The sequence below is a fragment of the Rhinatrema bivittatum genome, chromosome 7 (genome assembly GCF_901001135.1).
Source record: "Rhinatrema bivittatum chromosome 7, aRhiBiv1.1, whole genome shotgun sequence".
Taxonomy (NCBI): domain Eukaryota; kingdom Metazoa; phylum Chordata; class Amphibia; order Gymnophiona; family Rhinatrematidae; genus Rhinatrema; species Rhinatrema bivittatum.
Genome location: NC_042621.1, coordinates 189,125,267 through 189,141,100, shown reverse-complemented (window position 1 = coordinate 189,141,100; position 15,834 = coordinate 189,125,267). Strand labels below are relative to the sequence as shown.

The 15,834-nt window shown below is 45.9% G+C and overlaps 1 protein-coding gene across 1 annotated transcript in view; it reads right to left on the bottom strand.

The window, feature by feature from the left end:
* The window catches only part of SUPV3L1 (Suv3 like RNA helicase), an 85,708-nt gene that overhangs the window by 21,292 nt on the left and 48,582 nt on the right, over positions 1 to 15,834 (bottom strand). Inside the window, exons 11-13 of the mRNA XM_029609659.1 lie at positions 15,250 to 15,469; positions 10,595 to 10,675; positions 8,556 to 8,732 (exon numbers count right to left, since the gene is read on the bottom strand). Coding sequence (XP_029465519.1) covers positions 8,556 to 8,732; positions 10,595 to 10,675; positions 15,250 to 15,469 — 478 coding nt within the window. The remainder of the gene's footprint in view (positions 1 to 8,555; positions 8,733 to 10,594; positions 10,676 to 15,249; positions 15,470 to 15,834) is intronic.

Sequence of the window (15,834 nt, the reverse complement as noted above, 5' to 3'; positions counted from 1 at the left end):
GGCTCGAGGTTAGGAAAGGCCGGGAGTTCCACCGACTGATTCAGGTGAAAACACCAATACAACCTTGGGAAAAAAGGAGGGAACCGTTCTAAGTGAAACTCCAGTCGGTAATTAGCAAGAAAGGCTCCCTGCACGACAGGGCTTGAAGCTCTGATACCCTCCTCGCAGAACATATCGCTACCAAAAACACAGCTTTTAAAGTGAGATCCTTCAAGGTTGCCTTCCTAAAAGGTTCAAAAGGAGCCTCACAAGACCCTTAGCACCAAATTAAGGTTCCAGGATGGACATACTTGCCAATTGGTGGATTCAAATGCTTCGCCGCCCCCCCCCCGAGGAAACGCACAACATCTAGGTGCACCGAAAGATCTGTTCCATTAACTTTTCCTCTGAAGCACTCCAAAGCTGCCACCGGCACCCGGAGGGAGTTAAAGGACAACCCTTTGCCTAAGCCTTTCTGCAAAAATGCCAAGATCTGCGCCACCGAGGCCTGACGACGATCATGAAATGCAGAAACCGCTGGTGCTCCTCGTGGATGGGGATATGCAGAAATGCTTCCATGAGATCCAGGGAAGCTAAGAACTCCCCGCTGCAGACTGCTGCAATGACCAAATGTAGAGTCTCCATCTGGAAATATGGCACTTTGAGGACCTTGTTCACCTTTTTCAGGTCCAAGATCAGCCGATAGGAGCCTTCCTTCTTCGAGACCATAATGGCCCCTAGGCTCTGCAGGCGGAGAAGGGTCTGACGAACGATCTCTGCCTTCAACTGCAAGCCGCAAGGGAATAGGTCCAGGAGAGGGCAAGCAAATTCTAACTTGTAGCCATGTTTTATGATATTTAATATCCACTGGTCGGAGATTATCTGGGCCCACACCTTGTAGAAATGGGACAGCCGACCACCTATTCACGGAATCGAGGGATGGGCTAGCCGAATCTCATTGCGAAGACTTAGAGCCCAGTGGTGCCTGACAGACCCCCGTCTCGTGAAGGTTTATGGCCCCGAAAGGAATGAGACCAAGATTGGGATCTCCCCGAGGACTGTCTCTGATTTAAAGTCGGAACTCTACTCTGCTGGTAGCGTCTCTGCCCCTGAAAATGGGAGCAAGTCGGAAAAAACCTTTAGAGGATTTTGGTCTATCCTCTGGAAGCTTGTGCACCTTGTCATCCAGGGGCTTAATGAGATGCTCCAAATCTTCGCTAAAGAGGAATTTGCTCTTGAAAGGAAGAGCGCTCCACTAGGCCTTAGAAGAAAACGTCCGCTGACCAGTTGCATAAACACAATAACCTCCTTGCTGCCACGGGGACACCATCATCTTGGAGGAAGTATGAAAAAGATCATATAAGGCGTCAGACCCATATGCCACAGCCGCCTCCAGGCTTTCCGCCTGCGCAGATTCCTGAGATGGAAGGTCTTGAGTACTCAGCAACTGCTGGATACAGCAGAGACCTTGCTTTGAGCATAAAGCTATTGCAGACGGCAGTCTGGATGCCAAGCATCGAAACTTCACATATCCATTTTAGATGGATTTCAAGATTCCTATCCTGGAGATCCTTCAGGGCTGCTGCTCCAGCTACGGGGATTGTGGTCTGCTTTGTCACTGCCGACACAGAGGCATCCACCTTAGTGAACTTCAAAAGCTCTAAGGTCTCTTCGGGCAAACGATACAGCTTGTCCAGAGCCCGGCCCACTCGCAGGCCCGATTCTGGAACATCCACTCCCGGACCATTAACTGCTGTATCATGGGATGAAACAGAAATGTCTTAGCTGGCCCCCGCAAGCCCACCAGGACCGGATCCACCGAGCCCTGGGTAGGCATCTCTTGAGGCAACTCCACACCGAGCTCTGATAACACAGGAGGGATTAGCAGGTCCAACTCTCCCTTATGGAACAAACGACTGACCTTCGGGTCATCCCCCTCCCAAGGGTGATGTCTTCTCTGGTTCATCATCTGCATTCACCCCGGGGAAAGACTGAGGAGCCGGCGGGGTGGGGGGAGTCCAGCGATTCGACGGCTTTGGCCTGCCCCGGGCCCCTGTTCCCCAAGGGATTAGAGCCCCGCAGCTGCTTGACCCTAAGGGACACCTGAGGGCTCTAGTGCCTAGGGACCTTCTTGGGGGGGTCCCCTCTGTTTGATTCTGAGAAGAACTGCCCCCCATTTTAGGACTGAGTAGCTAGGAACGCCTTGTGCATTAAAAGCACAAAGTCTAAAGAAAAAGTGGTTGGGGCCACCCCGCCCCCACCAGGGGATCGGGCTTGTCATCATAATAATCCTGGAGTGAATCCTGAGGGCCCTCAGGACTGCCATGTGCCAGGGACAAGTCAGGCAGGAGATCTCCTCCCCTGCCACTTTAGCCTGTGCATCGAATGATTTAAAAAATGGCCACCATTCCCACACTCAGAACGGATCAGCCCTCATCTCATGGTCAGCTGATCGCTTGCCCGCACTGCGGGACCGCGATCCAGACCTTGGCCTCGCCCCCGACATACCCTCCCCACATGAGGGGAGGGTATGTCGGGGGTATATCCATGTAAAGCAGAGTTGCTCACCTGTAACAGGTGTTCTCCCAGGACAGCAGGATGTAGTCCTCACATGTGGGTGATGTCACTGGACGGAGCCCTATCACGGAAAACTTTTCTGTCAAAGTTTCTAGAACTTTTGACTGGCACACTGAGCATGCCCAGCATGCCATGATCCCTGCAGCCACAGGGATCTCCCTTCAGTCTCGTTTGTAGTAAAAGGTGTGAGCAAAAAAATAAAATAAAACGTTTTGTACTCAACTCTGTGGGGTGGCGGGTAGGTTTTGTGAAAACTACATCCTGCTGTCCTGGGAGAACACCTGTTACAGGTAAGCAACTGCTTTCTCCCAGGACAAGCAGGATGGTAGTTCTCACATGTGGGTGATTAGCAACCTACAGGCTGACATATTTGTTTGGACCAACAGCGTTCAACTTGTGCAGCAGGCACAACAACTGGTGTACTGTTGGGAAAAATGAGGCAGCCTGAAAATCACAGCAGACTGGATGTGGAAGGAGTTGGGATTATACTGGAAATAAGTTCAAGATGGATTGTCCAAAGGCAGAATCTTTTCGTCCTTCCTTGCCCAGGCAGTAATGTGCTGCAAATGTGTGAAGAGAGCTCCATGTTGCAGCTTTGCAGATCTCAGCAATCGATACTGAACAATAGTGTGCTACTGAGGTTGCCATGGCTCTTACTGAGGGCACCTTCACTCGTCCCTGGAAAGGAAGGCCTGCTTTGTCATAGCAGAATTTGATACAGTCTGATAGCCAATTGGAGAGAGTTTGTTTGCCCACTGCAACTCCTGGTTTGTTTTTATCGAAAGAAACAAAGAGTTGGGTGGATTTCCTATGGACTGCATTGCGGTCTAGGTAAAATGCAAGTGCGCGTTTACAATCCAAGGTGTGTAAAACTCTCTCGCCCTGATGAGAGTGAGGCCTTGGGAAAAGGGTGGGCAAGACTATAAGACTGATTCAAGTGGAAGTCAGTAACCAGCTTGGGAAGGTATTTAGGGTGAGTACGTAGGACCACTCAGTCATGTAGGAACCTTGTATAGGGTGAGTATGTTACAAGTGCTTGTAACTCACTAATCCTTCGAGCAGATGTAATGGCTACTAGGAAGAGAACTTTCCATGTAAGAAATTTAACATCGCAAGAGTGCAAAGGCTCAAACGGAGAGTGCATGAGCCTTGTAAGTACTACATTCAGGTCCCATTCAGTAACTGGTGGCCATAGAGGGGGCTTAAGTTGTAGTAGGCCCCTCATAAACCTAATAACAAGGGGTTGCGTTGTTACTGGGGCATCCCCTATTCTCTTGTGGTATGCTGAGATGGCACTCAGGTGTACCCTCACTGAAGAAGTCTGGAGACCAGAGTTTGAAAGGTGCCAGAGATAGTCTAAAAGAGATGGAGTGGGGCAGGAAAAAGGGTCGATACCTTTTTACGTACACCATATGGTAAATCTATTCCACTTAGAAAGATAGGATTTTCTTGTGGAAGACTTTCGTGAAGCTACAAGCACTTGAGAAACATCAGTTGAAAGGTTGAGGGGTTGCAGGATCAAGTTTTCAACATCCAGGCTGTGAGGGATAGGGTCTGAAGGTTCGGATGGCATAACATGCCTTGGTTCTGAGTTATAAGAGTGGGCACTGTGCCCAGGTGAATGGGTTGTCTGATTGAGAGGTCGAGAAGTATGGGAAACCATACTTGTCGAGGCCAACACGGGGCTATGAGTATCATTGACCCTTTGACCTGTTGTAGCTTCACGAGGGTTTTGGCTATCAGCAGTACTGGGGGATACGCATATAGGAGGCCTGTGTTCCAGGGGCAAGCGAAGGCGTCCATGGCTAACTTGTTTGGTTGTCTGTGAAGGGAGCAGAATCTGTCCACTTTATGATTCAGTTTGGATGCAAAGAGGTCTATTGTTGGTTGACCCCAGCGTTGGAAGATTCTGGTTGTTACCACAGGATCCAGAGACCACTCGTGGGGATGGAACTGTCAGCTGAGGCGATCTGCTACCACATTCTGCACGCCTGCCAGATAAGTGGCCCGTAGATACATGGAGTGTGCAAGGGCCCAGGCCCAGATTTGTGTGACTTCTTGGCAGAGGAGATAAGAGCCTGTGCCGCCCTGCTTGTTCAAGTACCACATTGCAACTGTGTTGTCTGTTTGGATGAGAACAGTTTTGTATGAAAGGCAGTCCTTGAACACATATAGAGCATAATGTATAGCTCGAAGCTCTAGGAAGTTGATCTGAAATGTTGCTTCGAGCTGTGTCCAAGTACCTTGAGTTTGAAGATTGTTCACATGAGCTCCCCAACCCAAGGTGGATGCATCTGTGGAACTGGTTGCTGAAAAGGTAGACCTGTTAGCAAGTTGACTTTGTTCATCCACCAGCGAAGTGATAATCGTAACTGGTCGGTTACATGAATCTGGGATGAGATCGGTTGAATGGCTTGGAGCCACTGAGATTTTAAAGTCCATTGAGTTATTCTCATGGCCAGTCTGGCCATAGGAGTGACATGGTCCGTGGAAGTCATGAGTCCCAGCAACTTTAAGAATTGGTGGGCTGAGGCCGTTTTCTTTGTACGCAGAGATACAGCTAGTCCGGAGAGTGTTTCTGCGCAGGTGTTGGGCAGGAAGGCCTTTGCCACTGTGGTATCCAAATCTGCTCCGATGAAAGTCAGGAGGCGAGTTGGAGTCAGGTGGGATTTTTGGTAGTTGATATGAAATCCCAACGAGTGTAACAGATTGATAGTGAGCTTGAGAGCGTCGAGAGCTCCTTGCTTGGATTGGCTCTTGATGAGCCTGTCATCCAGGTAAGGAAAGACGTGTATGTGTTTCTTGCGGAGATGGGCTGCAGCCACTGCTAGGCACTGTGTAAATACACGGGGTGCAGAGGCAAGTCCGAAAGGCAGGACCCGGTACTGAAAGTGTTGATGTCCCACTAGGAAACGCAGGTACTTGCAGTGAGTTGGGAATATTGGAATGTGAGCGTAAGCGTCTTGAAGATCCAGAGAACAGAGCCAATCTCCTTTTTGCAGAAGGGGGAAGCATGGTGCCCAAGGACACCATCCTGAATTTTTATTTTTGTAGAAATTTGTTGAGATTGCAGAGGCCTCCTGATTTCTTTGGAATGAGAAAATAGCAGGAGTAGAACCCTCTGCCCTGCTGTGCTCAGGGAACAGGTTTCACGGTCCTGGCGCCCAGAAGGGTGGACAGTTATGACTCTAGAAGACCTGTGTGATCATGTATCCACAGAGGATTGGGTGGTAAGTCTGGGGGTACCATGAGGAAGTTTAGATGGTATCCCTGGGTTATGATAGATATAACCTATTGGTATGTGGTTATGTTGAACCAGTTGGATATGAAGTGGTGAATTTGACCTCCTACTTGCAAATCTGATTGTGGATTTATGGAGTAACTACAGTTCTCTGGATACGCCTCAGAATCCAGAGGCCTGGGCTGTTTGCGGTGGTGGCTGAGGCCTGGATGTCTCGGGCTATTGAGGATGTGTTCTCTGAGACAGTCTAGTTGGCCTCACGCGAGATGTAGGTGGGTAGTATCTGCGTAGGCGATAAAATTGTTTTCTAGGCTCCCTTCTAGTGGATCTTCTTGCAGAAGAAGGGGCCTCGGTAGTCACTGTTGATAACTGCAGCAGGGTCTCATTGTGGTTTTTTAATTGAGCCACTGTGTCTTGTATCTTGTCGACAAATAGATTTTCACGGTGCATGGAAGATCGGCAAGTTTGTCTTGGACTTCAGCTCTGAGATCAGAGAATTTTAGCCAGGCCCACCTCCTGGTGCTGATTTGCGAGAAGCTGTTTCAAAGGAGTCGTATGCAGCACAAACCTCATGTTTGCCAGCCTCAAGGCCTTTATGTAGTATGGCGTTGAGATTATCTTGTTGCTGTTGGGGAAGTGAGTCGGCTATTCCCTGAACCTGCTTCCAGAGATTCCTTTGATACTGTGTCATGTAAAGTTGGTATGCAGCTATGTGTGACACTAGCATAGAACCTTGAAACATCTTGCGACCTAAGATATCAAGGAATTTTTGGTCCTTGCCGGGAGGTGTTGAAGAGTGTGGTCGCAATCTTCTGGCCTTCTTTTGTGCAGACTCAACTACCCCTGACTGATTGGGTAGTTGTGGTTTTTGGAAACCAGGAATATGTTGGACAAGATAAGTTGCATCTGTCCTCTTATTCACAGGCTGAACAGCACAAGGATGCTCCCAGAGACGATGTGGCAGATCTACTAGCCCTTCGTGTACCGGTATAGCCATCACTTCTTTTGTTGCATCCACAAATTGGAGAACCTCTAATGTTTTGTGGCGTGTGTCCTCCTCTGTAATAAGTTCAAAGGGAATTGTCTCTGACATCTCCCTAATAAAATTGGCAAAGGAGAGATCCTCTGGGGGAAATTTTATTCTTTCTTCTGGAGGAGATGGTTCTGATAAGATATCCTCTGTGGATGTGTCGGTGTCAACATCTTCCCATGTGTCAGAAAAGGTCTCTTGTCGAGATCCTGAAGGAGGGAAGAAGATTGGTATGGTAGGACGTGTTGGCACCGATGGATCCTTCAATGGCCTCGATGGAATATGCGGTGGCACTGATGCGGGTTTCGATGGCACCGAAGGCCTGATGGGCCCAGGCATCGGTGACAGAGGACTGGAATCTGTGTCTTCGTCGTCTGAGGACCCCAGAATGGGAATCAGGGATTTCAGAGGCTTTGTAGGTTGCTTTGGCATCGGTGGCCCGGGTTGTGTTGGAAGGGCACAGATGAGTGTATCCAGCCTGGTTAGCAACAATGCAAATATCGATGGCTCCGGTGTCTGTACTGGTATGGGGGCCGGTATAGATGACTGTAGGTCTCGGAGAGCATCAAGCACTGCCTGGCAGATGAAACCATCCAGTTTCTCCCTGAAAGCTGGTGTAGATATCGCAGCTACAGGGGGTGGCATGCTAGGCATTACTGGCACCTCCACAGGGACTTGTGGGGGCTCAGTATCTGGCACAGATATCTGTGGGGATCGCCTTGGTTTTTCGGGTGGAGAGGATGTTAAAGGCTCCTCTACCCGTGTCTTCTTCGCAAGCAGCTCGATATCCATTGGGGCTGATGCGGTGTCTGTGCCGGCACTGGGAGTCGACTCACGTCTGTGCTGATGCTTCCCTCGGTGCTCAGTCTGGACTTTCCCCAGCACAGAGGTAGATGATGTAGATGCCTTAGATGGAGACGGTGATGGACGGTCACCACTGCCCTGGTGCTCCCGGCGAGGTTTGATGACTAACTTCTTCGATGGTCCTGCCGGTGACGATTGGGTGGACGTCGATGGAGTCAAGTTGATTTTGAACAGAGTCTCCATCTTGTCGAGGCGAGCCCACCTACCCTTCGGAGTCATCTGGGCACAACTTGGACAGTGAGACACCTTGTGTGATGAGCAGAGGCACCTCACAGAGACATCATGTGGGTCGGTAACAGACATGGTTTAGGGGCACTCCGGACAATTTCGGAAACCTGTTGCCATAATGGCAGAGGTTGAGGCCCAAAAACCGGTTGATGGCTTGCGGACACCGAAAAAGGTTGGAGGAGGAACCGACCGGGGATAGTGAACATACTCACCGAATGATGGAAAACACTTATCACGATGGGAGACCCCTATGAGGGAATCTTTTCTGAAGTAAAATAATTTTTTTTCCGTGAGGAAAATTGTGTGAGAATTCTCACAGAGCTCCTAACCGCGAGGCAAACTGCTGTGTGGAAAGAAAGACTGAGGAGAGACCTCTGTGGCTGCAGGGATCATGGCATGCTGGGCATGCTCAGTGTGCCAGTCAAAAGTTCTAGAAACTTTGACAGAAAAGTTTTCCGTGATAGGGCTCCATCCAGTGACATCACCCACATGTGAGGGCTACCATCCTGCTTGTCCTGGGAGAATGTTTATAGTAAATGGAATATACACAGGCTGAGTCAATAGTCTCAAAGCATGTGCTAATACTATATAAGAAAATGTGTTCCTTCTCCCTGCCAGAAAACAAACAAGACATACCTTTAACAATGAAGTGCAGACGAAAGGCTGCTTCTTGTTGATGGGTGCTGTACAGAACACATATCTAGATCTTAGGTTTAATGGAATATGCTGAATCATGTCTGCCAGAAATTTAAAATCATCTACGTTGCAGACAAAATAAAGTCCATCAACTTGTGACAAGCTCACAAAGATATCCTAGAAAAAAAAAAAAGAAAAAAAAATAGTTACTAGCAAGAACTTAAGTTACCACAGAAGTTTAACATTAGCTTTATGCAAGCCCAGGGAGACAGCAGCATGCAGCAAGCCAGGTTTCCTGCAGGTCTTACTGTAGCAATAGAGCCTAGCTAGCCATGAGTGTAATGTGTTCCAGCTACCCTACTTGACAATGCATAGCAGAAGTAGCCTGTCTCCACTACCCCCAATTCTGCCAGGGCCCGAGTAATCATAGCCGGCAACTCTTCCCTCCTAAACAGCTTAATCATTCTGGGATCATCATCTTCTATGCTGGGGATTTCACTCTCCTCCAGAGAACAACCTCTGGCTCACTGACATCCTTTGCCATGAGGTCCCGAAGGGATGTTGTCCCCAAAGCAACAGAAGCCATCAATATCCAAATCCACCTCTATCCTAGCGTTCTTGGGCTGGGAAGGAATTCTGAGCATCGAAGGGCACCCTAAAAGACCAGAACCAGATCCTGAAGGAATGCCCCAGTAGGAAACAATACTGGAGACTGGGAACTTCTCTGTCTTCTCGGGGCTGGGACCTAAAAGGGCCACCAATCCCTTCCTTACTGGCTCTTCCTCACCAGGCCCGATATTGGGAAGGGCTTCTGAAGCAATCGCATATACCCTCATAGTACAACTGTCTTTGGGAGAGGATCTCCTAATATGGCCGCATCAGGCGATTGCAACATCTCTTCCCTCTCCCTGGAGAGAGTGGTGCAAGCCCTGCAGAGCCCTGAAGGCAAAGGCAGGGATTAAAGAAAGAAGTACTTTCCTGTGCCGATCTTTTCCATGTCAAGGTTCCAGGGCCAGGGCACAAAGAAAGAGGAGGAGGGAGAAAGAGGGAACCAGCACAACTGGTTATCAATACCCCTCCAGTACCAAGGCTCAGCTGAAAAGGATCAACAAATCCCTGCTCACCCATAGTCAATCAGGAGTGTGTGTGAGTGTGAGAGTGAGAGTGAGTGTGAGTGTGTGTGTCCAAATACCACTCTATCCCTCTGAAAGTCCATCTATCAAATCCACAACTGCAGGTTTGGCACCTCCACCATTTACTGAAGTCAGAAAAATACAGAGAAGTTGCAGGTGGCACATTATCAAAACAGTTTATATTTCTCTGACTCCATCTGCTGGAAGGAAGCAAAACCCACTTATTGTCCCACAGACCACTGGACTGGTCTGCTGGGACAATAAGGACATTTAAAATGTAGCAGTGTGATGAATGAAGTGTGGGCTTCTCATCATTAGTTCAAGCTGACATCATTGGTGGAAGCATGCTTGATAGCCTTCCCTCACCCTATTCCAAATACTGACTATGTCAGGAGAGTGATGCCACATGTCCAAAAAAGGATGAGATTCAGGCATATGGTAATGAAGTGACCTTGCACATCTTGATAAAAGTGAATAAACCCCTTTTAAAAGGACTTTTAGGAATCCCTGCTTGGAATCATGTGATCATGTATTACAGGATTCCAAGAGGGAATTGTCCTAAAAGTCCTTCTAAATGAGGGTTTATTCACTTTTATCAAAATGTGCGGGGTCTCTAAGCTGCATTTTTAAAACAGAAGATGTAATTATGTTTATTTATTAACATCAATATATTGCTTTCAGTCAAGAATGTTTCTAAAGTCTCAAATCTGACTTAATCAAACCCACAGACTTCTAATTTATATGCAAACCTCAAGCAATATTATTTACTCAACTTTATGCAAAGAACCCAATGTACATTAATTAAAAACTATACCTTGAATCATACCGACCACATAACATTATTCAGCAAGAAACAAAAGAACCACAAAGCAAAACCATATTACAGAGTGACTCTATATTACTTACAATTAGGTTTGAGAGTGTGGCATCAGGAAGGTGATAAGCAAACATTTCTATCTGCTCTGAAGTAGGATGCAGACCCACTGTCTTTAAAATAAAGAAATCAATTGTTTAAAAAAAAAAAAAAAATGAAGCTGTTAGCATACAGTAAGCACTGACTATCCACACCCACAGCAGAGCTACAAATGTTAAAAGAAAAAACCCCACAAAAACATCCCATCTCAAATTTTGCCCCAAAACTAAGCACTTATTTTATCACCAGAAAACATTAACGTTTGCCAACACTGTTACCATGCATCCAATACACATGCACACATTTTTCTATTAATGTTTGTTTTGAAGGAGTGGCTTCTGATCTGTCTACTGTAACCCTGCAATATTTTTTTCTCAGTTTTAATATCCAATTTGTCCCTCAAAATGCCAGGATTATACTGACACTGGATCACTCTCTCAAGTCTTCCATATTTTCTACTATACAGATATAGATTGTCTAGGGATTTTAGTCCACTACAATCCCATACTTCATGCACCATATTTGTAGTTCTCCACTGTCCACTCTAACATGGTCATTTTTCTAAACACGATGGGCCTTATCGCGTGTTATACTGCTCTAATGCATACAATAATGATCGCATCGTGAAGTTAAAATTAAAATGAGGGAAAGTTAGGGCGGGGTTAAGACTTTTGGGCGATAACATTTTACACATTATCGCCGGCAGCAGTGCCAGAAATAGCTACACCTTTTGCAGGGGCGCTATGGGGCGATAGTGTGCAATGCAGCTGCAATCGCGGCAGGCAAAAACGCACTGTCACGATGCGTCCGGGTGCACACTATCGCCCCCCCCCCCCAGCCCCTTTTCTGGCCGCTGCTCTTCATTCTGATATATTTATGGCAGAATGAAAAATCTAGGCCTTAACTTGCTTGCTCCCTAAACATCACGACCAAAACAATAAATATTACGCCAGATGTGAATGGTCTTCTGTAGTGATTCACAACCTTATTTCACAGAATTAAATGTTTTCAATCCTCAAGGCACACAGAACTAAATTTTGTACAATCCACTCTGTGTCTCTTCCCCCTTCCCCCAACCTAGATGATCCTCCCCACCTTTCCTCTGGCTGTCAGGATGAGAGTGGTACTTCTTACCTACGCATGCTTCCTCTTCTACTGGCTTAATACCAATGCTTGGTGTCAGACAGGTGTGGGATGAAGTGCCACTCTCCTCCTGCCAGCCAAGGAAGAGTGAGAAAATTGTGCTGGGTCTGCTGAAGCACATAAAGGACTTTGGAGCAGTAGAACAATTGAAAAGCCATGAACAGGAGTATGATCACCTTCTTTCCGGTTAACAAAACTTCTTTTGCTGCCTTTTAGGATTCTGCTGGGTTTCTTGTTATGAGTAAGTATTCAAGTTATTGCTCTTTTTGAGACCAGTTGCAATATGAGCTCCAAGATTGGAATGCGTATGTGTCTCTCTACATACATATACACACATATATATGTAGAGAGAGAGACTTTTAATAAGATAACATGTTCTAGAGGAGTTAGTCATTACTAGAAGCCTGCTCATTTCTACAAGTGACTTCTTTATGATGTTCGTAACAGGCCTTGTGTAGCTGGGAAAATAATTTGAATGTGCAAAACTGAGACTCACCCATTTGCTCTCTAGGAGATTATCCACCTACAGCTTTCTTCTCAATAACCAATTTAAAGCTTCTTCCATCTGATGTACAATGTGCTTCTTTGATCCAAGCATCAATGGTGTCAAATCTGGGCTACTGTAATGCCCATTATGTGGAGTTATCCTGGAAAGCTCTAGGATGTATACAATTAATCTGGAACATGGCCCGCAGCCTCCAGTCTGGCTGTAGGAGGGGAGGACATACAATTCTTTACTTAAAAGAGCGGTACAGGCTCCCAATTTATTAATGGGCCCAATTTAAAACACTCTACTTAGTTTTTTTAAACTTAAATGGAATGGACTTCTGTTGCTTTCAGGACAAACTGTTATGTACTTATGTGCTGTGTTCTCGGGAGAGGTCTACAGATTATTCCTTTCTTTGTAGAAAAATTAAATTAAATGGCCATTCATAACACAATCTTCTCATGTACCGGCTCTGTCCTTTGGAATCAGCGTCCTAGTGATCCACGGGTCATAAAGGAGCTCCTCTCTTGCAGGAAGCAGCTGAAATTATGGCTCTTCTGTCGAACATTTTTCAGACCGTGTTTGTTAAGAGTTTTACCTTTTTAGGTGGCAGTTTTGCTTTATGCTGTTTTAGGATGTATTAATGACTGACCAAATTTGTGGCTTTCAGGCAATGTATGGGCACATGTTAATAAGGGGTGTTGTCGCATCATGAACTTTCCTCAGCAGGAAGCAAGTTGGATTCGCTTTATTATGTGACAGCATTTTAACATTTGTTTTATGAAAAGATGATTGACTATTCATAGGGGTAATACAGCTCGGACTTGGATTTGCCATTGCCTATTATTAATAGGATGTTTGTACAATGCTATGCAACCATTATCAGAGTTCTTGTATTTTAATTGTTACATGATTCTTTGAATATTGACGTCCACTGTCCATTTATGTTTTGATTCTGTATGTATTTTGCTGTGGCGACTACAGATTTTTCCTTGACAGACAGTACCTCACTTTCGCTCCGATGGAGCACACTGTTAACCTGCTATTGGACGCGCGTTTTCCCTTACCCCTTATTCAGTAAGGGGCGGAAAACGCGCGTCCAACCTGCCAAACCTAATAGCGCCCTCAACATGCAAATGCATGTTGAGGGCCCTATTAGGTATTCCCGCGCGATTCAGAAAGTAAAATATGCAGCCAAGCCGCACATTTTACTTTCAGAAATTAGCGCCTACCCAAAAGGTAGGCGCTAATTTCTTCGGGCACCGGGAAAGTGCACAGAAAAGCAGTAAAAACTGCTTTTCTGTGCACCCTCCGACTTAATATCATGGCGATATTAAGTTGGAGGTCCCGAAGGGTAAAAAAAGTAAAAAAAATAAAAAAATAAAAAACATTTTTAATTCGGCCGGCGGCTGTCGGGTCGAAAACCGGACGCTCAATTTTGCCGGCATCCGGTTTCGACCCCGAGGCTGTCAGCGAGCTTGAGAACCGATGCCGGCAAAATTGAGCGTCGGCTGTCAAACCCGCTGACAGCCGGCGCTCCTGTCAAAAAGGAGGTGCTAGGGATGCACTAGTGTCCCTAGAGCCTCCTTTTGCCCGTTTCTACCGCCGGTCCTCATTTGAATACTGTATCGCGCGCACAGGCGAGTGGCCTGTGCGCACGCTGGGAGAGCGGGCGTTTACTGAATTGGCCCGTTTGAGCTAATATTGTCAAAAGTAAGTAAAAACTGGTTTTAAATAAATAAATGTGCTCCAAGATTGTTCTTTCCTGGCTACCCCATGCCGTACTTCACATTAAATTATATTTGCCATCTTTCAGCCCATTTACTCTATTATAGTCTTCATGAATGTACAACTCTGGTGTATGCAATCTCTGCTACATTTTTGTTATCTGCAAACTCTACCACTCCTATATCAGGACATACAGGTCAGCTTTTGCCAACTGTACGGTATATAAAGTATGGAAAATAAATATATAAATAAAATACAAGATGAACAGTGCCATCACTGCATCTCTCCAATGAATTTCAAAACCATTTACCACAACCTATTTCCTTTCATGAAGCCAGTCAGCAACTCTGTTAAGAGATTTCCCCATTTATATAGCAACCTCCAATGTAGCAGTATCAAATGCTCTGTCACTTGCATCATTTTCTCACTATTTCAAGTGTCCTACTTCAAACCCAATACCCTACAAGTAAGGGCTATGCTGACCATACTTTGAACACTTAAGCTCATCAGGCCATCACCCATGCTCAGTACTGCAAAAAACAACAAAAAAATAAAAATAAAAACCACCCCTCTTCATCCCAACAGCCAGGAGATCCCAAAAATGTATTTGGTAAAATGGTCAGTACCATGACAGTTACATTGGATGACCTGATGGCCATGTGTTGATATTACTTCACGGTGGAGCAATGAGACACCTCAGAACCGTGCTTCAATGGTATGCCTGCAACTGTTCCGTGACTGAGAAACTAAGAATGTGATTCTAACACCCAAAGGTAAGTGTAGTGAATCTTTCAAGCCCTAAATAAAAGCTGCCACCATTAACTGGGGGGGACGACCATGAGCAACAGGTCTTGTACACTTGCTATTCTAGAAGCTCAAGCTGGAGAAAGTGGCTACCCAGTACTGAGGAGATACCATCTGCTGGTGGCCACACAGAAAAGTTACAGAGCAACAGATAGCAGAGAAGCATATTCTGAAGCAATGTATAAAGACCTAAGTCTCATTGATAATCATCTATAAAAATCTTAACATGTAATTTATACAACAAAGAGTTCAACATGGCAGTGATATTTGCTAGTAACGTGCTTAGCCTACGGGTTTTTGCTGGGCAGAATTTTATTTATTTCAAACCTTCAGAATAAAACTAGCAGAAGATGAGAGGAGTACGGAGTCTAGCAAACTATTGCTCACAAAAGAACTCTCTCCTCCTTTGTACCTACGGAAAAAAAATCCATATTACTTAAGGAAAAACGTAGTGAGATTTTGGCAGATGAGAATATCGAGTCTCACCTTAATGGCTTCAATTGGCCTATTTAGAATTTCTTTCAGCAACATCAAGTCATCACGATGCATTGTAGTGACTTCACCCTCCTGAAATACGGAGCTGAACCTTCCAGCTCGGCCTGAGATTTGTAGAGCCTGGGAGGTTGTAATAGTATCGATTTCCTTCTCTCCCTTTTCATTTATGCTGGGTTTAACCAGGGAATTAAAAATGATTCTTTTTATGCTCCTAAAATAATTAAACATTAAATGCTGTCACCATGCAGTAACTTTAATTATTAACCAGGAAAAAACAGACAGACTACAGCTCTTGAAAGATCTTTTACTTGCTTCTCTCCCATGCCTCACCCACCCCCAGGAAGACAGAGCACTCCAAACCTACTGTCACCACACTGACTTGTGAAAAAACGGGGAAGGTGGTGGTGGGGGAAGGAAGGAAATAAGGAGTAGGAAGCGAATCGCTAATTTTGGTTCCTTTCAAAATCTACCTACAAACATTTAAATAATGTATGCTTATTCTTGCACCATACAAAAATATTCCACATGTCATAAGCCACCTCTGTTCAAAGTCCTAACAGAGGCAGATAAAATAAG